Genomic DNA, 22,817 nt, shown 5'->3' on the forward strand with positions numbered 1-22,817 from the left:
TTGCAGTTTATCTCTCAATTTTCATATTCAGGAATTAAAGATATTTACCCAACATGCCAGCTGATATAATTGGAGAGACACAGAAGTGTCCCCAAGTCAAAATATGTTCTGGTCTCTTTGAAATTCTTAACATTTGTGTAAAAACTTGGGTTCAATTCCTGAATCTCAGCCTAACTACCAAGATTCAGTATTCCTGGGCTCAGATTCCACATGTATGAAGTCCAATGGTAACAAGCTCAGAGGAATTGTTAAGGATTAGGTAAAACAGAATTTGCAAATGCCAGATAAGTATTAACTGTATTAAAATGGTAGTCACTATGTTCAGAGAAACTCTAGGTGGGGTTAATGTGGTTAGAGAGATTGAAGAATTAAGGTGTCTTGAAGGGTAACACACAGGAAGAGGTAATAACACTGAGCTATGTGGTGGTCGGAGGTGGTCAGAAAGATGATCAGAAAGGTTAAGTTGGTCTGAAAGGGTGACTAGGAGTTTATTAGTGGGGACAAAGCATGAGAAATGGGAGGATAGGAAAACATAGCATGTGTAGGACATGGGTCTGAGCTTACCCCAGCTGAAGCACAGAGTGGGTTAGGAAAAGGCAGGAGATGGTAAAAATGTAGACTGAGAGCCTTGTATGCTGAACTAGAGAACTTGGACTCTGTTCTCTTTCTAGGAGCAGGCATTGAAAGGACATTAAGTAGAAAGGACATCAGAGAGTATGGTATGAAAATGAGTTGACAGAGAGGCAGATAGAAGAATGCAGTGCCCAGTGCTTTGGAGTCCCTGAAACTAATGCCCCTGACCTGTAGAATATTTATACTCTTCTGGCTTCTCAGACAGTTTGATCAGAAGAGGGGGCTTATTAGCCATCCCTTGTAATCTTAGTCATAGGGGGTGAGATTATAGAACCCCATAATCCCACAGATTCAGAGTCATTCCGTTTGCTAGGCTCTCCTATCCTCTTTCCCTCCTTCTCTTCTATGATATGAAGGAAACCAGCTAAGGGACTGTTGCAGAAATCCATATAAGAGGCAAGTTCCCAACCTCTGTGGTGGAACAATTGCAGAGACAGCTAAGACGTAGACTCCAAGGGACTTTGTGTTAGAATTTCAGACTGAAGAATATACCTTAGAGATCATCCAGTTCAGTATTCTCTGTTTATGCCATAGTCCCTGACTCATGGTAGCTATTGAGTATAATAAATACTTGCTGCATAAATTAATAAGGAGGGATAAGACCCAGAGATTGATACCACAAATTATTGGCATACATGATGTAAGAATGTAAACTTTCTGACTCCTAAAACAGTGCTCTTTCCATTATGACACACTTGGTTTTTTAAAGTAAAAAGAGAGAGAGAGATTGAAAACACCTTATTTTATTGCTATAGATCAATTCACCTCTTTTTCACTCACAGTGTTATTTATAAGGTAGCACATAAGAATTAACAAATTCAGATTCTTCTGATGAAGATTTTTGTCCTGTCTCTTATACCTTCCATAACTTAAGTATTTGCATTTCTGCACAATTTGGTGTTGTCAGCAATAATGCTGTCTATAAGACAGATGTTTAGAATCAACAGACAATGGTTAGTTCTGGAACATCTAAGACAGAATCTCCTCCAATTCATGGCTGTTTTTATAACTAGTACCCTAAAGAGACCATTTGGGAATTCAAGAAACCATTTTAAATTATTCTGAAACAATGATGCTTCCATGAGAATGGAAATTGAGGAAATAGTGATCTTTAACAAAAGAAATTAGATTTAGGTATAAGGAAACCTTTGGGGCAATAAGAAGCATAGAACTCTGTTAACAGATTCATCTGGAAAACTGAGAAAGGCAAGAGATCATTTATTTGGTGGGTGCTTATCATCAGACCCTTCTCACTTTCTGACATAGTTGAGAATATGTCAAGACCCTGAAGTGTGGATGTTCTAAGTCCCACCTACCACCACCACAGCTGCAGCCTCACTTCACATGTGCCTTCTGACCCTTCTGCCCTAACTACATGGTACCTACATTCTAGAAGGAAATGAGGAATCTCAGGATGCTTTCATGAGGCACTGGTCTTCCTTCTTGTGAAATCATATTCAGCTACAAAGATGAACTTTATCTGTCCTCTCAGATTTCTCCAAGCAAACTATCAAATAATTGAATAAAACCCAGCCGTTTCTTTTTAAAGATTTGAACTATTTATTCTTTCCCGTTCTTAAGATATTCTTAATTTATAATCTTTATCAGTCATTTGTTTAAAAATTTTAATATGTATATTTATATATGTGGTATCATGGTAATTTACAGAACACTTTCACAGACATCTCTTTGCTGTAAGGTAGGTAGAACAGCTATTGTTCTCCCATTTTGTAGATGAGGAAACTGATGAATCACTTCTTCAAAGAGCAACCCAGAGACCTGGCTTCAACTCTGTTTGTCTGTCTGACATACCACCGTACTTCACTTAAGGGAATACATTTTATCAAGAACAGTTATTTTCAATTTAATTAAAGTGGTGAGTAGCAGACTCCCAAAAATACATGTCAAAATTTATAATCTTTGTGGAAGTTGTAGAACAGAGGGAAAATGAATATTCAGCATTATAATAAAATTACCTAGTATAATACAATTATATATTATTATTATAAAAACAGAAACTAAAATAAGCTTCAGAAAGGAGAAAAATTAGTCAAATTGTATTAGCTGGAAAGAAAACCAAGAAACAGTCATTTTTCAATGTAGAGTACATGTAATTGGTAGGATGGGAGTAGTCAGTGAGAATTATTTTTCTTTTAACAAAAATCTATATGACTTGGCTTCCCTGGTAGCTCAGGTGGTAAAGAATCCACCAGCAATGCAGGAGACCCCGGTTCAATTACTGGGTCGGGAAGATCTGCTGGAGAAGGGAAAGGCTACCCACTCCATATTCTTGGACTTCACTTGTGGCTCAGTGGGTAAAGAATCTGCCTGCAATGTGGGAGATGTGGGTTCGATCACTGGGATGGGAAGATCCCCCGGAGAAGGGAAAGGCTACCCACTCCAGTATTCTGGCCTGGAGAATTCCATGGGCCATATAGTCCATGGGATCACAAAGAGTCAGACACAACTGAGTGACTTTCACTTTCTTTTTTCATGTGACTTGGCAAAAGCAAGTTAGAAACGCTTAAAGGCAATGAATGAGTGAAATCCATTCCAGTGTTTTTCTAAGCCTATCTATCCTTTATTCTTATTGAATACCTAAAGAGTTCTCAGTATAGTAATGATACTGTGTATATTTTATGGGAAAAAAAACTTGGAACAGGTAGAAAACTCTCACAAAGGAATAAAGTCTGAGAAGAGTTTGTAGTCACAGGAGCAATCTTTGTAGGAATAATGAAGGATTTCTTTGAAAAAGTCAGGAAAGAAATAAATTATCTGGTTGAAATTATACCGAGAAAAGACGTGCACTTAAGGGTAGAAGAATAGCAGGATTCAACTAAGAGACAAGTTATCAAGTTATGAATTGTGAACAGTAACAATCCCAGCTTCCCCAGAAAGGTAATTCATTGGGGGGTGAATACAGAAATAAATCAGAAAGCCTAGTGGTAAAGAGTGTTAAACAGTGGGTCTGAAGATTGAGTGATTTGAAGTTAATAGAGGAGACTGTAGGATGAGAATGGAGCGTGAAATGAATTATTCTAGTCTGGTCCAAGGTGGTGGTGAAGGGAGACAGACACCAGGTGGTAAGTGAGAGCAGCTGAAAAGGAAGATTCTTTAGCCACAGTGACTCAAAGAATGTGGGAGCAGAGAAAAGAGGTATAAAAATATCTCCATTTTAAGCAGTGCTTTACAAACAGTGCTCTATTTTATCCAAAATGATGAAGTACCCAAGAGATTGCCAATATTGCATTTTGATTTCCATGACTAAGAAAGAAACCAATTATCTTAGAACATCTTCTCATAGAGGCCAGCAGTTTAAACTTCCCGCTTCATCAGCCTCACTCTCCTTCACTTTCACTTTGAAATCCCATAACTGGGAATCAGGACATTATGAGACCAGCCCTGTTGGGGACACCAAGCTCATTAGCCACACCAAAATCGACCGACAGACCTGAAGGCAATAACCCTGAAACCATCTGGCCTCAATAGGGCCTGAAGCGAATGGCCACATAGAACAGAGTTAACCTCACAGGCAATATGGCGATGAAAATGTGTGCTTGGCTCTCAAAAGAAATACATCATCGTATTTTTATGGAGAACTTTCCTTTGGTAAAATTAAAAGTATTTTCACAAGCATGATCTCATTCTCACAGTAGTCCTGTGAAAGAGGAAATGAAGGAGATATTTTAATTCTCATTTTATAAAAGAATAAATTGAGAGATGGAGCAAACAAGTGACTCTTTTTCAATTCTCCCATTTAAGCAGGCCAACAGGGTTAGATCTGGAGCCAGTTTTCCTAATGATGACCATGTCTGCGCTCATAAGCCCAGTCAGTCTCAGGACTTAGCATGGCATTGTCAGAAGGCACATACCAGGTGGCTCATATTTTTATTTCACAACATGTAAATTATATTCATACAGCATGATCTATAAATACTACCCAATCAGTTCTATTTGAGTAAGCAAGGTTTGCTTACATCTCCATCAACAACAGCTTTGGCGTGACACCATATCTAGGCATCCATTTACTTTTTTAAATGAGCAGTTAAGTAGTGTCAGGTTATTAGATGTGATAACTGACCACTGATCTTTTATATTTAGAGATCTGGTAGCTCCATAAAGATATTGTTGCAGGGTTGTTTAGCACTCGCTTTGCTTGATGACTTGAAAAATTGCTCTGAGTGGAAAATATCCATAAATTTTAGAAGGCAGTCTCACTAAGAACCACAAGTAGTTCTCATTCTATTTCTAAATAGCAAGATCACATTAAAACTCAAAAATAGATAACATTAATCACTATAATTCAAGTAACTACTCTTTAGACTTGGCAGGGAACTGTGAGAGCTTAGAATATTACCCTTAGTTCTTTTTTTTTCTGTGACTTTCTGGCATAGTTGTGGGAAGAAGAAAGCAACGTGGAGGCTGGGGAGTTTAACTGTGATTACAGTTAGGGAGAGCCTTAGAGAACAGCATTTGTTACTCTCCTGCCTTTGCCTTGCCCATTTAGACATTCATATCCACCTTAATTATGACTGTGGTGGGAATATCTTGGTGGGACTGTCCTGATTTTATAAACAGATATAACCAAGGACAGATAATAATTCCTGAAATAGCAATTATCCTTTGCATAACAATTTACAGCTTACACTCCATCACTCACTAGCTATGTGACTTTCAAAACCAACTTAAATCTTCAGTGACTCAGATTCTTCAGAAGTAATGAGGAACAATAATCATAGCAACTTAGTGTGCTATGGGAAATAAGAAATGAGATCATACAGGTGAAAGTATGGGTAGACATTAATAAATAATGATGTAGCCTGTACCAAGCTCCTCCTTCCAAGGGATTTTCTAGGCAAGAATACTGGAGTGGGTTGCCATTTCCTTCTCGCAGGGGATCTTCCCAACCCAGGGATTGGACCCAGGTCTCCTGCATTGCAGACAGATGCTTTACCATCTGAGCCACCAGGAAAGTCCAGTCACCCAATAGAGATTATATTACAATGAGAATTGAGCTAGAGGTAAATATATCAAAAGAGATATCAAAAATACATTTTGAGGAATATAATATAGTATTAATATGTATACCATTTTTTTTAATAGTTAGCATCTGCTAATGTTTGGATTTTTTTTTTCATTTATTTTTATTAGTTGGAGGCTAATTACTTTACAATATTGTATACCATTTTAAAAAGGTTTAAAATATGCAAAAACATACTTGGGTGGATACTCAGTTCAGTTCAGTTCAGTTGCTCAGTCGTGTCTGAATGTGACCCCATGGACTGCAGCACAGCACACCAGGCCTCCCTGTCCATTACCAACTCCCGGAGTTTGCCTAAACTCATGTCCATCGAGTCAGTGATGCCATTCAACCATACATCTTCTATCGTCCCCTTCTCCTCCCACCTTCAGTTTTTCCCAGCATCACGGTATTTTCCAATGAGTCAGTTCTTCGCATCAGGTGGCCAAAATATTGGAGTTTCACTTTCAACATCAGTCCTTTGAATGAACAACCAGGACTGATCTCCTTTAGGATGGACCGGTTGGATCTCCTTGCAGTCCAAGGGACTCTCAAGAGTCTTCTCCAACACCACAGTTTAGAAGCATCAATTCTTTGGCGCTCAGCTTTCTTTATAATCCAATTCTAACATCCACACATGACTACTGGAAAAACCATAGCTTTGACTAGATGGACCTTTGTTGACAAAGTAATGTCTCTGGCTTTTTAATATGCTGTCTAGGTTGATCATAACTTTCCTTCCAAGGAGTAAGCATCTTTTAATTTCATGGCTAAAGTCACCATCTGCAGTGATTTTGGAACCCCAAAAAAATAAAGTCTGCCACTGTTTCCCCATCTATTTGCCATGAAGGGATGGGACCAGATGCCATGATCTTAGTTTTCTGAAAGTTGAGCTTTAAGCCAACTTTTTCACTCTCCTCTTTCACTTTCATCAAGAGGCTCTTTAGTTCTTCTTCACTTTCTCCCATAAGGGTGGTGTCATCTGCATATCTGAGGTTATTGATATTCTCCCGGCAATCTTGATTCCAGCTTGTGCTTCCTCCAGCCCAGCGTTTCTCTTGATGTACTCTGCATATAAGTTAAATAAGCAGGGTGACAATATACAGCCTTGATGTACTCCTTTTCCTATTTGGAACCAGTATATTGTTCCATGTCCAGTTCTAACTGTTGCTTCCTGACCTGCGTATAGATTTTTCAAAGGGCAGGTCAGGTGGTCTGGTATTCCCATCTCTTTCAGAATTTTCCACAGTTTATTGTCATCCACATAGTCAAAGGCTTTGTCATAGTCAATAAAGCAGAAATAGATGTTTTTCTGGAACTCTCTTGCTTTTTTGATGATTCAGCGGATGTTGACAATTTGATCTCTGGTTCCTGTGCCTTTTCTAAAGCCAACTTGAACATCTGGAAGTTCACGGTTCACGTATAGCTGAAGCCTGGCCTGGAGAATTTTGAGCATTACTTTACGAGCATGTGAGATGAGTGCAATTGTACAGTAGTTTGAACATTCTTTGGCATTACCTTTCTTTGGGATTGGAATGAAAACTGACCTTTTCCAGTCCTGTGGCCACTACTGAGTTTTCCAAATTTGCTGGCATATTGAATGCAGCACTTTCACAGCATCATCTTTTAGGATTTGAAATAGCTCAACTGGAATTCTATTACCTCCACTAGCTTTGTTCATAGTGATGCTTCCTAAGGCCCACTTGACTTCACATTCCAGGATGTCTGGCTCTAGGTGAGTGATCACACCGTTGTGATCATCTGGGTCATGAAGATCTTTTTTGTACAGTTCTTCTGTGTATTCTTGCCACCTCTTCTTAATATCTTCTGCTTCTGTTAGGTCCATACCATTTCTGTCCTTTATTGAGCCTATCATTGCACTGACCATTGAGGAAGGTTTTCTTATCTCTCCTTGCTATTCTTTGGAACTCTGCATTCAAATGGGTGTAACTTTCCTTTTCTCCTTTGTTTTTCACTTCTTTTCTTTCCACAGCTATTTGTAAGGCCTCCTCAGAGAGCCATTTTGGTTTTTTGAATTTCTTTTTCTTGAGGATGGCCTTGATCCCTGTCTCCTGTACAATGTCATGAACCTCTGTCGATAGTTCATCAGGCACTCTAGTGCCTGATCTAGTCCCTTAAATCTTGTCCCTTAAATCTATTTCCCACTTCCATTGTATAATCATAAGGGATTTGATTTAGGTCATACCTGAATGGTCTAGTGGTTTTCCCTACTTTCTTCAATTTAAGCCTGCATTTGGCAATAAGAAGTTCATGCTCTGAGCCACAGTCAGCTCCCAGTCTTGTTTTTGCTGACTGTATAGAGCTTCTCCATTGTTGGCTGCAAAGAATATAATCAGTCTGATTTTGGTGTTGACCATCTGGTGATGTCCATGTGTAGAGTCTTCTCTTGTGTTGTTGGAAGAGAGTGTTTGCTATGATCAGTGTGTTCTCTTGGCAGAACTCTATTAGCCTTTGCCCTGCTTCATTCTGTACTCTAAGGCCAAATTTGCCTGTTACTCCAGGTGTTTCTTGACTTCCTACTTTTGCATTCCAGTCCCCTATAATAAAAAGGGCATCCTTTTGTGGTATTAGTGTAGAAGGTCTTGTAGGTCTTCATAGAACCGTTCAACTTCAGCTTCTTCAGCATTACCGGTGGGGTTACAGACTTGGATTACCGTGATATTGAATGGTTCGCCTTGGAAACAAACAGAGATTATTCTGTCATTTTTGAGATTCCATCCAATACTGCATTTTGGACTCCTTTGTTGACTATGATAGCTACTCCATTTCTTCTAAGGGATTCTTGCCCACAGTAGTAGATATGATAGTCATCTGAGTTAAATTCACCCATTCCAGTCCATTTTAGTTCGCTGATTTCCTAAAATGTCGACGTTCACTCTTACCATCCCCTGTTTGACCACTTCCAATTTGCCTTGATTCATGGACCTAACATTCCAGGTTCCTATGCAATATTGCTCTTCACAGCATTGGACCTTGCTTCCATCAACAGTCCCATCCACAACTGGGTGTTGTTTTTGCTTTGGGTCCATCTCTTCATTCTTTCTGGAGTTATTTCTCCACTGATCTCCAGTAGCATGTTGGGCACCTACTGAGCTGGGGAGTTCATCTTTCAGTGTCCTATCTTTTTCCCTTATCATACTGTTCGTGGGGTTCTCAAGGCAAGAACACTGAAGTGGTTTGCCATCCCTTATCCAGTGGACCATACTTTGTCAGAACTCTCCACCATGTCCTATCTGTTTTGGGTGGCCCTACATGGCATGGCTCATAGCTTCATTGAGTTAGACCAGGCTGTGGTCCATGTGATCAGATTGGCTAGTTGTCTGTGGCTGTGGTTTCTGTCTGTCTGCCCTCTGATGCCCTCTCTCAGTGCCTAATGTCCTACTGAGGTTTCTCTGACCTTGGACATGGTGTATCTCCTCATAGCCCCCTGCTCCTGACCTTGGACGTGGTGTGTCTCCTCACAGCCCCCACTCCTGATCTTGGTTGTGGAGTATCTCCTCACAGCCCCCACTCCTGATCTTGGTTGTGGGGTATCTCCTCACAGCCCCCACTCCTGATCTTGGATGTGGGGTATCTCCTCACAGCCCCCACTCCTGATCTTGCATGTGGGGTATCTCCTCACAGCCCCCTGCTCTTGACCTTGGACATGGGGTATCTCCTCACAGCCCCCTGCTCCTGACCTTGGATGTGGTGTATCTCCTCACAGCCCCCGCTCCTCACCTTGGACGTGGTGTATCTCCTCACAGCCCCCTGCTCCTGACCTTGGACGTGGTGTATCTCCTCACAGCCCCCTGCTCCTGACCTTGGACGTGGTGTATCTCCTCACAGCCCCCTGCTCCTGACCTTGGACGTGGTGTATCTCCTCACAGCCCCCTGCTCCTGACCTTGGACGTGGTGTATCTCCTCACAGCCCCCTGCTCCTGACCTTGGACATGGTGTATCTCCTCACAGCCCCCTGCTCCTGACCTTGGATGTGGGGTATCTCCTCATAGCCCCCGCTCCTGACCTTGGATGTGGGGTATCTCCTCATGGCCCCCTGCTCTAGAGATTAAACATTATGTAGGGATATTTTTTATGGGTACCTACATATAGCATAAAAATATAAAGATGTGTGAATAACAAACCTCAAATGCGGGACAATGGTTACCTTTTAAAAGGGCAGTAAGGAAAGGCAAGTGGAAAAAGATGCCACCAAGGGGGTCTTCAACTAATATGAGCGATGTTCTAATCATTAAGCTGGATGATAGTGCACAAGTATTTATATTCTTTCAACTTTCAGTGTGTAAATATATATAACAGCTTTAAAAATAGAAGAGACAGGAGAAGATGAAAAAAATATCTGGTTCAAATACATCTCTGGGACTCTAGGATGACCCTAACCAGTGCAAAATGATGCCAAAGCATCCCCAATGGCTCCAGTCTGTTGAGAAGTCATAGCAGCAGAGAGTGAATGTCCATCTCAGTTCAGGCCTAAGTCATGGCCCAGTGTCCCAGTCATGACGTCAGCACCTTCTCTGATAGATGTAGCTGAAGAATGAAGTTCCATCTGACCAGTCATATGGTCTGTGACATTTTCCAAAGTCAGACCTAAACTGGATCACTGAAAATACTATTTTGCTTTGTTTGATTGGTTATCCTTTTCTGTCTTTGTATTTTTTAACACTTTCAAGCAATTCTGTAGTATTTGGTAACTGTTAACTGAGTGTATATAGTTAAGGGCATTTTCCTGACTGTTCTATTCATAGAATTACTTATTTTTAAAATGTGTTTTGGGCTTCCCTGGTGGTTCAAATGGTAAAGAATTCGCCTACAATGAAGGAATCCCAGGTTTGATCCCTGGATTAGGAAGATACTCTGGAAAAGGAAATGGCAACCCACTCCTGTGTTCTTGCCTGGAGAATCCCCATGGATAGAGGAGCCTGGCAGGATACAGTATATGGGGTCACAAAGAGTCCTATGTGACTGAGCAACTAACACACACACAATGTATTTAGTGGACAAATCATTTTCAATCAGATAGCTGAGAGAAGCCAAAAAGTATTTAACTCTGAAAGTTCACCTTCTTTTTTATTTTTGATATTTGCAGTTTTGATGGGCAATGATGTCTCAGAATGAGATTCCTAGCCATTTATACTACCCATTTCAGAATTATACTGATAAACTGATATCTGTTGAATTATCCACTTGACATTCTGTGAAAATATGTCTTTTCATATCTCACGTACTCTTCAGTATCATCAGACACAGTCTCAGTGTGCAAGTTCATTTCTCAAATGTTATCTTTTTTGAGGATAAAAATACCAATCCATTGTAGAACAGTGCTCCAAAAATAAAATTATTATTTATACATGATTGAATTGTTTTTAACAATGTTTACATTCAGGACAATTTTAATATCATAAAGTTACATTCTGACCAGTGGTCTTCAGTAACTTCATGATTAAATTCATTGGGGGAGATTCCTTGGCTGTCACATGGTTAAGACTCCACACTTTCACTGCTGAGGGCCTGGGTTCAATCCCTGGTCAGGGAACTAAGATGCCACAAGCGACATGGCACAGCCAAATAAAATATTAAAAATTCATTGGAGTGAAAAGACAAATGCCTTTTTTTAAAAGGTCTATAGAAATATCAATTTATCTGAGATCAGAGGTTGAATCTATGGCAGCTTCCTTTTTTAGACCAGACTCTGAAATCCTCTTCATCTTATTTTGAAAGTGAAAGTGAAAGTTGCTTAGTAGTGTCCTACTCTTTGCTACCCCATGATCTATACAGTCCATGGAATTCTCCAAGCCAGAATACTGGAGTGGGTAGCTATTCCCTTCTCCAGGGGATCATCCCAACCCAGGGACTGAACACAGGCCTCCTGTATTGTGGGTGGATCCTTTACCATCTGAGCCACCAGGAAAGGCCAAGAATACTAGAGTGGGTAGCTGTTTCTTTCTCCAGCAGATCTTCCTAACCCAGGAATCTAACCAAGGTGTCCTGCATTGCAGGCAGATTCTTTACCAGCTGAGCTACCAGGGAAGCCCCATCTTATTTTAGCAACAATAATGTTAATAATGGTCCACACTTACTGAGCACTCCCTGTGTGTCAGGCATTGCACCAAGCCCTTTTTCTGCATCATCTCACTTCATCCTCACAACAACTTTACAACCGTGGCTCAAAGCAGGTAAGTCACCTGCCCAGATCTTAGCACAGATCTGCTAAGTAGTAGAGCTGGGATATGGAGCCAGATCCCTGAGCCCAAAATCTATGCCCTAGACATCTACCTGTGTTCACATGGAACCTTTGCAGTTGCAATTTACTATAGGAGAATAAAATAAATGGGGAAAAAAAGACAACTGACTCAATAAAATGATGCTCAAAACCCCAAATACTGGGCTTTATCATCTGAAACTTGTTTCTACCACTTCTCAGTAACTTGAAAATTCTGTTAACTGAATTGCACTGAAAACGAAGATGAAAAAGAAACAAAGAATGTGTCCTTCTTCAAGGTACACATTCATCTAAATGTTTCTGTAGCTTTATTCCTGTATATGAAGTTGTTTCTGAATTTCAGGAATAACCAAATAGCATTTTTTTTCAGCATTTGCTCACTATATTTGTTGTCAGACCTGTTGTAACCTTGACTCACTTACAGGGAATTTAGATACTATTCTAATTGATTTTCTCACTGCTTACTAAGAAACAGAGCACCTCTTTCACTAGTCTCACAAATAATTCCATTTCTCTATGTCAATGTTAATTGAACTTACCTCATGTTGTCAATCTCTTTCTTTTTTTCCCTTGCAGGTGATGTCATTGTCTATATTAACGAAGTTTGTGTCCTTGGACACACTCATGCAGATGTAGTCAAACTTTTCCAGTCTGTTCCTATTGGTCAGAGTGTCAACTTGGTATTGTGTCGTGGCTACCCTTTGCCCTTTGATCCTGAAGATCCTGCTAACAGCATGGTGCCACCCCTTGCAATAATGGAGAGGCCACCTCCAGTGATGGTCAATGGAAGACATAACTATGAAACATATTTGGAATACATTTCTCGGACCTCACAGTCAGTTCCGGATATAACAGATCGGCCGCCTCATACTTTGCACTCAATGCCAGCTGATGGTCAGCTAGATGGCACGTATCCACCACCTGTCCATGACGACAATGTATCTATGGCTTCATCTGGGGCCACCCAAGCTGAACTTATGACCTTAACCATTGTGAAAGGTGCCCAGGGCTTTGGCTTCACCATTGCAGACAGTCCTACAGGACAGCGGGTGAAACAAATACTTGACATTCAGGGATGCCCTGGCCTGTGTGAAGGCGACCTCATTATTGAGATCAACCAGCAGAATGTACAGAACCTGAGCCATACGGAAGTAGTGGATATACTTAAGGACTGTCCCATTGGAAGCGAGACTTCTTTGATTATTCATCGAGGAGGTAAGATAAACACTGGCTTAGCAATCAGTATACAGGTGAAATTGTAGAACCTTTATAGTAATATTGAAGAAATGGAAGTTTCTTTGGGGTTGAATGAAATTGTACATTTTAATTTTTTATTGAACGTAGTTGATTTATAATGTATTGATTTCTGCTGTAAAGCAGTGATTCAGTTTTATATGTATATTCCTTTTCATGTTCCTTTCCATTATGCTTTATCACAGGATATTGAATATAGTTCCATGTGCTATACAGTAGGACCTCGTTATTTATCCTTTCTGTATATAATAGTTTGTCTGCTAATCCCAAATCCCCAGTCATTTTCTTCCCCACCCCTCGTCTTTGGCAACCACAAGCCTGTGAAATCATACTGTAAAAGTTGAAGGTAAGAGTAATAGAGAAAAATATGAGTCCAGGAAGCTATGCTTTTGAATTTTGAGAACATTTCTCCTATTTTATATTAAACACAATAAAAATAGTGCTTTCAGTCTTACAAACATCTACTGCTATGGAGAATTCCCTAGCAGTCCACTGGTTAGAACTCCAAGCTTTCTCTAAGGGTACAGGTTCAGTCCCTAGTCAAGGAACTGAGATCCCGCAAGCTGTAAAGTGGGGCCTGTGTGTGTGTATGTGTGTGTGTGTGTGTGTGGTGTGTGTGTATTGCTGTGAACTGTGAATTGAATCCCCGAGTGTGAATAGGTTATATTCCAAAACTTCATTAACATATCAGTTGTGGAGCTTCAGACTAGTTTCCATTGACTAAAGTAAGAAACTTGATTTTTCTCAAGGAAACAAGACTCTGAATTGTCCATAGGCATGCATGCTAACAGGTAGAAGCTGGTTGAACTCCTTCCAAGCTCAAGTACAGTGTTGATAATCCCCATAAGGACCAATGGGAACGGTGTCCAAATAGAAAAATCTTTTCCGAGTGGTGAATGGGGCTGCTCAGGACAGTTCCGGTACTTACAGGAGCACTTCATCAATACTTACCTTAGCACCTTCTCTGACCTGGGAAGAAAGTTATGGAACAGGGTTGGGGCTGAAGTTCTGAGCTGGGTGTCCCACGTGAAGTGTGGAACTGGAAGCAGCGAGGACTGTGGTAGGAGCTCTGAGCCCTGGAGGTGTCTTCCCTTCTCCCTGCTCTGTGGGGCGGGAGTGGGGCTAAGCGGAGGGCACCTCCTTCATGTCTCTGCTCCTCTGCTCTTGATTATCAGTGAAACTAGGAAGAAAAAGGACGGGAGGGTCGGAGACAGAGAGGGTACTTGAAAACAGTATAAATAAAGGGGTTTCAGCAAGTCCTGGTTTTCTATTTACCAATTTGGGGACTTAAGACACTCAGTCCATGAGTCTGAGATGTCTCATCTGTTACATTCTGATGATAATACTACCTATGCTTATCGTACTGTTCTTAATGAAATGGCCCACAATAGGTGTCATTAAATGTCTGTTGTCTCTAGATTACCACCAGAGCTACAGCAGGAATGGGTCAGGAGGGGCAGTACTGGGAGGAACTCTTGCGTGAAGAGCACACATGTGGCAAACATATGTGACTGTCTATTCAAAGCATTAAAAGCAGCAGGAAGGCCTGACAGTCTGAAATGCAAATGAAAGCAGTCAAAGCTGAAAGAAGCACCTTTTATGATGTTTTCTGCCCTTTCTGCAGGTGTTTCCTGGTATTTACATTATTGATTTTTGTGTAAAAATGGATATGAAATACTAGGCATAGTATTTCACAAATAGGTATAGAGTACAAAGTACTATGTTCCTATCTTAAAAACAGAAATTAATATAATAGCAAGTCTTAAATATGACCTTAAAGCATTATTACAAAATAGCACTTGAAACATGATAATTCAATATTGACAGTATATTTTGATTTTCCACTGCTTAAGATTAAAACAAATACCCTTAATTAAAAAGCCATAATTAAAAAAAATAAAAAGCCATAATTTTACAATGTGCAATCAAAATTAAATCTTTGAGACAGATTCTTGATATCAAATGGTATAGCTGAAAATCACTGCAATATCCTCTGTATGAGTCATAGAAATAAGTCTGGACACATTTTTGTGTGTAATACCTTTTTAAAAGGCATGATATAGTAGAAATAAGTATTCTGATATCATTTTTTCATAGATATATATATATGCCCACATATATAATAAATGTTTGGGCTTCCCAGCTGGCGCTAGTGGTAAAGAAACTGCCTGCCAATGCAGGAAACATAAGCAAAGCGGATTCAACCCTTGGGTTGGGAAGACCCCCTGGTCTTCCCAGTCTGTGGGGTCACAAAGAGTTGGACACAACTTAAGCTTAGCATGCATGCATAATATATACTCATATTAGTGCTGTTTATACCTTTACCGAAAACGTATGTGTGTGCCAGCTGTCAGCAGACCACCCTATTCTTGTTCGTTCTTTTCCTCTACTCTCCAGCATCTCCATTTAATCCTCACGTATTCAAAGTTTATTTTGTGTTTTTCTTTTTTTTTAATTGAGACATAGTTGATTTGCATTACTGTCTTAGCTTCAGATGTACAGTGTGTGTGTGGCGGGGGGTATGTGGGGAGTGTGCAGTCAGCTGTGTCCGACTCTTTGCAACCCTTTGGAATGTAGCCCACCAGGCTCCTCTGTCCGTGGGATTCTCCAGGCAAGAATACTGGAGCAGGTTGCCATGCCCTCCTCCAGAGGATCTGCCCAGCCTGGGGAGATTGAACCTGTGTCTCGTGTGTCTCCTGTATTGCAGGTGGATTCTTTACTCACTGAGCAGTACAGTATAGTGATTGAGTATTTTTGCAAATGAATATAGAAATCAAGTGTTCAAAGTTTTGTTTACATTTTGTTTGTGTTTGGGATGAGGAATTTGTTTTTATTTTGTGGCTAGTGTAGAATTGCAGAATGTAGTACCCTGTGATGTATAAAGTACTTCTGGTCAAAAAACCTCTCATGTTTTCCTCAGATTCCTACTGTTTGAACTCAGCTGTCTGGAATTAATAGGAACTAACATGTTTTATGATGAAAATCACTTTGTCTTACCATAGGCTACTCATAAGTGCTTATAGCCTCACTCAGATAAGCATAAATTTTCAAGAGCAAATTCATGCACCTAGGTCTTTATATAAGGATCATCAATTGTTTTAAATTATTTACTAGGATTTTTTTATTTATAAAGTGGTTATGTGGTTTACTTTCTCAAACAAATAGTGTCAGAAGGTATATAATGAAAGGTAATTCTTTTTCCAGGATTTTAGTCCTCTTCCTAGAGGTAACCATATCATTTATATATACACACTTCCAAAAATTTTGTGGTCTTAACTAACATGTATGTTAATATATGTAGTGTGTTTAACATAAATGGAATGATATTTATTATACATACACATGTCTGGCTCTGAATAGCTTGATTATTAAGGTGTATTTTATTTTTTAACGAACATCATTGTGGTATTATTTACATACCATAGAATTCACCAATTATGTGTGTGCTCAGTGGCTCAGTCAACCCTGAGTTGTGAGTGGTCTGAGTGCTGTTGAGACCAACCCTGAGTGATCTCAGTCCAGCTCTGAGACCCCATGAATTGGAGTCCTCCAGGTTCCTCTGTCCATGTAATTGCCCAGCCAATAGTGCCAGAGTGGGTTGCCATTTCCTACTCCAGGGGGTTTTCCCAGTCCAGGAATTGAGCCCATGTCTGTTGCATCTCGTGCTTTGGCAAGTGGATTCTTTGCCACTGCACCACTAGGAAGCCTCAGTTATTAATGTAAGTACATATTTCAGTAGGTTTTGCTATAGTGATTTAGCTGTGCAGCAGTCACCATAATTCTTAGAACATCCATCATCCCAGTTCCCTCAGCCCCTAGATAATCACTAATATGCTTTCTGGATAGTTTTGCTTTTCTAGAAATTTTTGTATGTGGAATCTTACAGACTGTAGTTTTTATTTAACATAACACTGTTGCGATCTACCCATGTAGGGAAAAGAATGAATAGTTTGTTTCTTCTTATTCCTGAGTAGTACATTTTATGGGTATACATTTTTTAAAAATCTGTTCACCAGTAGATGGACATTTGAGTTGTTTTCAAGTTTGGCATTTATAAATAACACTGTTGTGAACACTTACATATAAGTATTTGTGAGTGCATATATTTTCTCTTTTATTGAGTAAATACCTAGGGGTCTGTTGGGTTATATGATAAGTATATATTTAAAGTATTCAGAAATAGCCAGAATGTTTTCCCAAATGGCTATACCATTTTACATTCCCACTACCAATGTGTAAGGTTTACATTCTGCCCATTGTTGCCCATGTTTGGTGTAGTTAGTCATTTTGATTATAGCCTTCTTTAGGTATAATGATGCCTTTTCTGATTTTAATTTATATTCCTCTAATTTTTTCATATGTTTACCATGGTATGTTTTCATATGTTTATTAACATTAATTATCTTCTTTGGTGACATGCCTATTCAACATTTTGCTCATTTGTATATTTCTTGAGCTGTCTTCGTATTAAGTTGTAAAAAAAAAGTTGTAAAAAAAGTTTTACACTCTGATTACATGTCTTTTCAAAGAAGAATGATTTGCAGATATTTTCTCCTAGTCTGTGGCTTGTTTTTTCATTTTCTTAATGCTTCCTTTTGAAGCACAAAAGTTTTTTTGATGAAATCCAATTTATCATTATTTTCTTCTATGAATCTTTCTTTTGTGTTAGATCTAAGAAATCTTTGTGTAATCCAAGATCACAGAGTTTTCCCTGCTTTCTTCTAGAACTTTTGTAGTTTTAGCTCTTACATTTAAACCTGTAAACCATTTCAAGATAATTTTTGAGCATAGAATAAGGTAATATCTAAGTGCATTTTGCTATCTATAGATTTCCAATTGTTCTAGCGCTATTTGTTTAAATTAAAAAAAAAACTGTCCTTTCCCTTTGGATTTCCTTGGGAATACATGTAAATCCATGGCTGATTCATATCAATGTATGACAAAACCCACTGGGAAAAAAAAAAAATGAATTGGCATAAATGTGATTTATTTCTAGGCTCTATTCTATTTCATTGACCTATATGTCTGTCCCCATGGGCATACCACACTGTCTAGACTAGCTTTATATATAGTCTTAAAATCAAGCAGTATGAGTCCTCCAACTTCTGCCCCCTTTTTCAAAATTATTTTGGTTATTCTAGACCCTTTGCATTTCCATATAGATTTTAAGTTCAACTTTTTAAATTTTTTTTTTTTAATAAAAGACCTGCTGAGATCCTGATGTTGCGTTGAATCTGTAGAACAATTTTTGAAGAATTGCCAGTGAATCTCTTCATTCATAAATGTGGTATATCTCTTCATTTATTTGAATCTCCTTTAATTTCTCTTACAATGGTTTGTAGTCCTTAATGTACGTATCTGTACTTCTTTTGTTAAACTTATTCCTACCTATTTTATTCTTCTTGAAATTAATGTGAATGGAATTATTTTCTCAGTGTCATTTTCAGATTGTTTATTGTTAATGTATAGAAACATATATTTTGTTTTGATCTTGGACACTGTAACCCTATTACACTCACTTTAGTTCTGGGCTTTTTCTTTTTGTAAATTCCATCAAATTTTCTACATAGTTATTATGTCACCTAGTGAGTGAAATGAGTGAAGTCGCTCAGTCGTGTCCGACTGTTTGCGATCCCATGGACTGTAGCCTACCAGGTTCCTCAGTCCATGGGATTTTCCAGGCAAGAGTACTGGAGTGGGGTACCATTTCCTTCTCCAAGGGATCTCCCCAACCCAGGGATAGAACCCGGGTCTCCCACACTTCAGGCAGACACTTTACCGTCTGAGCCACCAGGAAAGCCCCAAATCTTTATTTTCTTCTTTACAATTTTATGTCTTCAATTTTTTTCTCTGTGACTTGCTACACTAGCTAGAACTTCCAGTATGATGTTGAATAGAAATAATTATGAGAGGACATCCTTACCTCAGTAAAAAGAAAAAGAGTGGGGGGACTTCCTAGGTAGCTCAAATGATAAAGAATCTGCCTGCAATGCAGGAGACCCAAGTTCAATTCCTGGGTCTGGAAGATCCTCTAGAGAAGGGCATGGCAACCCACTCCAGTATTCTTGCCTGGAGAATTCCATGGACAGAGAAGCCTGGCGGGCAACAGTCCATGGGGTTGCAAAGAGTCGGACACGACTAAGCAACTAACCCATACACACATCCTTACCTCACTGCTGATTTTAGTGATAGGGCATTTGCTTTTCACCATTAAGTTTTTTTTAAAATGTAGTTTTTATATTTTGTGTGGTCAGAGCACTCAAGAGGACTATTCTGTTGTTCTCTGTCTATCCTTCACCCGAGCATTGCCTGCTTCACCTAAACCCTATATACATGACTGACCTTCCTCTGTACTTGCCCGAGGCCCCAGCTGATGATTATTCTTATCGAAGGGGTGGTGAGGGTCATGCCCCTCTGCTGGTTTCCCTGGTAACTAGTGAACCCACTCCTGTAAATGGTAACCTCATCTCCTCCCCGCTCCTCCGAGAGTAAAGACTGCCTGCCATCAACCACACACAGTGGGATATCTCTCTGAGTGAAAGTCACTCAGTTGTGTCCGACTCTTTGCGACCCCATGGACTATACAGTCCATGGAATTCTCCAGGCCATAATACTGGTTTGGGTAGCCGTTCCCTTCTCCAGGGGATCTTCCCAACCAAGTAATCAAACCCAGCTCTCCCGCATTGCAGGAAATTCTTTACAATCTGAGCCACCAGGGAGCCCTAGATATCTCTAGAATCTTGCTTTAGACATGTAAACTCTGCAGTCCATTAAACCATTGGTGTCTCTGTTGCTGACTCCTGTTTGTTTCCTAGGTCTTAAAGCTGGGTAAGCAACGGACTTGTAGGCCTGTGGGGTGCATCTCGACACACGCCCTTTATCAGGTTGAGAAAATTCCAATCTTCTATTCGTAAATTATTGAGAATCTTAATAATCAACATGTCTTGACTTTCACCAAATATTTTTTCCACAACTATTGAGATGATCATGTAGTATTGTTCTTCATTAATAAAGTGCTATACACTCTATGATTATTTAAATCTTAAACTAATCTATCATTCCTGGGATAACCCCATTTGATTATGGTGCATAATTCTTTTTGTATGTTGCTAGATTGTGTTTGCTTGCGTTTTATTAAGAATCTTTGAACCTACGGATAGGAGATTTTCTGTAATTTTCTTTTGTCTGCTTTTTTTTTCTTTTCAGGATAATGTTGGCCTTTCCCTCTGTTCTCTGAGTTTGTGTAGTATTAATATTATTTCCCCCTTAAAAGTTTGGATAGAATTCACCAGTGAAGACATCTAGCCTGGGTTTTTACCCAGAAGATTTTTAATTACTAATTAAATTTATTTTATCAGTTTAGGTATATTCTAATTTTTGGATTCAATGTTTTTCTATTTTCTAGTTCAATTATTTCCACTCTGATCTTTAACTTTCTCTGTTCTACTTTTTTGTTGTTGTTGTTGTTCTATTTATTTTATCTTTGATTTACTTTGCCTTTTCTGTCACCCTGAAGTGAAAGCTTAATGACTCTCATTCTCTCTAATAAAATTATTTAAAGCTGTAAATTTCACTGTAAGCACTTCATTAGCTGAATTCCATAAATTTTTATATTTTGTGTTTTCTGTATTCAGCTCAAGAAATCTTCTTCTTTCCTTTGTGATTTATTTTATAAACCATAAGTTACTTAGAAACATGTTGTTTATTTTTTAAACATTTAGGATTTCCCAGTTTTCTGTTGATTCTAATGATTCCTACTTGGAGGATAATATATTTTATATGATTTCAGTCCTTTTAAATGTGTTGAGACTTGTATTATGGACTAGTGTCTTGCTTTTTTTTAACTTAACAATTTATTGTAGAGGGCTTTATATATTCAGAAATACACCTCATTATTTTTGATAGCTATTTAATCACCACTAATGGATATTACAGTTGCTTTCCATTTTTATCTGTTATTAAAAAGCGATGTATCTTTGCACATCTATCTCTACACAAAAGAATAAATCTCTTATAGATCCATCCCTTCTTTCAACAAATATTTCTTGAGTGCCCACTATGTACTAGGCATTTTGGGGGGACTGGAGGTAGAGCAGTATACAAAGTCACATCCTTTTTTCCATGCAGTTGGCATTCCTTTGGAGGGTGACAGATAAAAATAGATAAATAAATAAATATGTGTCCACATAAATCTGCCCTTTATTTGTCACATATCTCCTTACCCCATGGAGTTTTACTCTTGAATATTAATTTTATAATCAGTTCTTTACCCCGAGTTATCTTCATGTTTCTTATATTTATCTCAGTTCATCTCATAGGATATGGGAGCATATAATCATACTACCTACAAATAACAATCACTGTGCCTCCTCCATTCCTCTTTGCATACCTCTGCTTTGTCTTATTTAATACATCTGTTATTTCTTGAACATTGTTAGTTAACAAAGATGATTATAGAAATTCTTATCCCTGGCTTATAAAAACTGTCTCATTTTACACAAACACAACGTTGACTTTATTTATCATGTTAAGGAAGTACCCTTCAATTCTGATTTCATTAGGAATCTTTATCAAAATTGGATAATGAATGTTATCAAAAACCCAAAAAGGCATCTATGGTTATGATCATTATTTTCTCCTTTGAATTATCATTGTGAATGAATTACATTAAGAAATTTATTAGTATTGAACTATCCTTTCATTTCTAGAATAAAATGTATTATGCATATAACACATCCCTCAATTCTATTTATTTATGTGTAATTTTGCATCAACATTAGTAAATGAGATCTGTCGCAAGTTTGGGAGATGGGGGCATTGTTTTGGTTTGTTCAAAGTTATACTGGTGTCATAAAAGCAATCAATAGTTTTCCTTCTCTCTCTGCCCTAAAACAATTTAAGTAACATTGAAGTTTTCTATTTCTTGAGGCAATAATATAATACACCTTTGAAATTATCTAGTTCTAGTGAGTTGGATTTTGGTTTTGGCTTGGCTTGATTTTGTAAGGAGAGGGATACCCTTTTACAACTTTCTCAATTTCTTCCATGGTAATTAATCTTCTTAGAGTTTCTGTCTTGGCTGGACTTAGTTTTTTATATAATATATATTATAGCCTACAAAATTGTGTCTTTTATTCATGTTTTCAAATGCATTTAAATAGAATTGACTCAAGTGTCTTCTATTTTTTTTTCCCTCCATTTTCCCCTTGACCTAAGACTATTTCTATTATTCTCATGTCTTATAGGTGCTATTATCTTGATTATAGACTGGCTAATAGTTTTGCTGTTTCAGTGGTTCAAGAAACATATTAGTTTATTTATAAATAATTTGTTGACTGATGCTCAGCCTAGTATGGTGGGGTATTGTTACACATTCTACCCAAGGAGGTTGTTATGTGATGTCTGGGATAATGCAACTCCAGAGTGATTACTAATTCCTCGTCATGTATTTTACTCTTATTTATATTAAAATGCAACAAAGTTCCCTTCTTAATTTGTGAGTCTCCCATAAACTGTAGTTGGTTAATATTTGAAAATTGCTCTTCTTTTTTTTAGAAAATATGATACCAGAAGTTTTCACTGTATCAAAATATTCCCTTGTCATGCTGACAATATAATAATAAATAGTATCAGCAATGCACATATTCCCATTGCTTTACATTCAATAGA

General features: G+C 38.6%; 1 protein-coding gene across 1 annotated transcript in view; it reads left to right on the top strand.

Annotated features, from left to right (window-relative positions):
- MAGI2 (membrane associated guanylate kinase, WW and PDZ domain containing 2) overlaps positions 1-22,817 on the top strand; it is a 1,406,679-nt gene that overhangs the window by 1,171,660 nt on the left and 212,202 nt on the right. The window contains 1 exon segment of the mRNA XM_043462935.1: positions 12,471-13,109. Within this exon segment, the coding sequence (XP_043318870.1) occupies positions 12,471-13,109 (639 nt within the window).

This window comes from Cervus canadensis, chromosome 3, assembly GCF_019320065.1.
Source record: "Cervus canadensis isolate Bull #8, Minnesota chromosome 3, ASM1932006v1, whole genome shotgun sequence".
Taxonomy (NCBI): domain Eukaryota; kingdom Metazoa; phylum Chordata; class Mammalia; order Artiodactyla; family Cervidae; genus Cervus; species Cervus canadensis.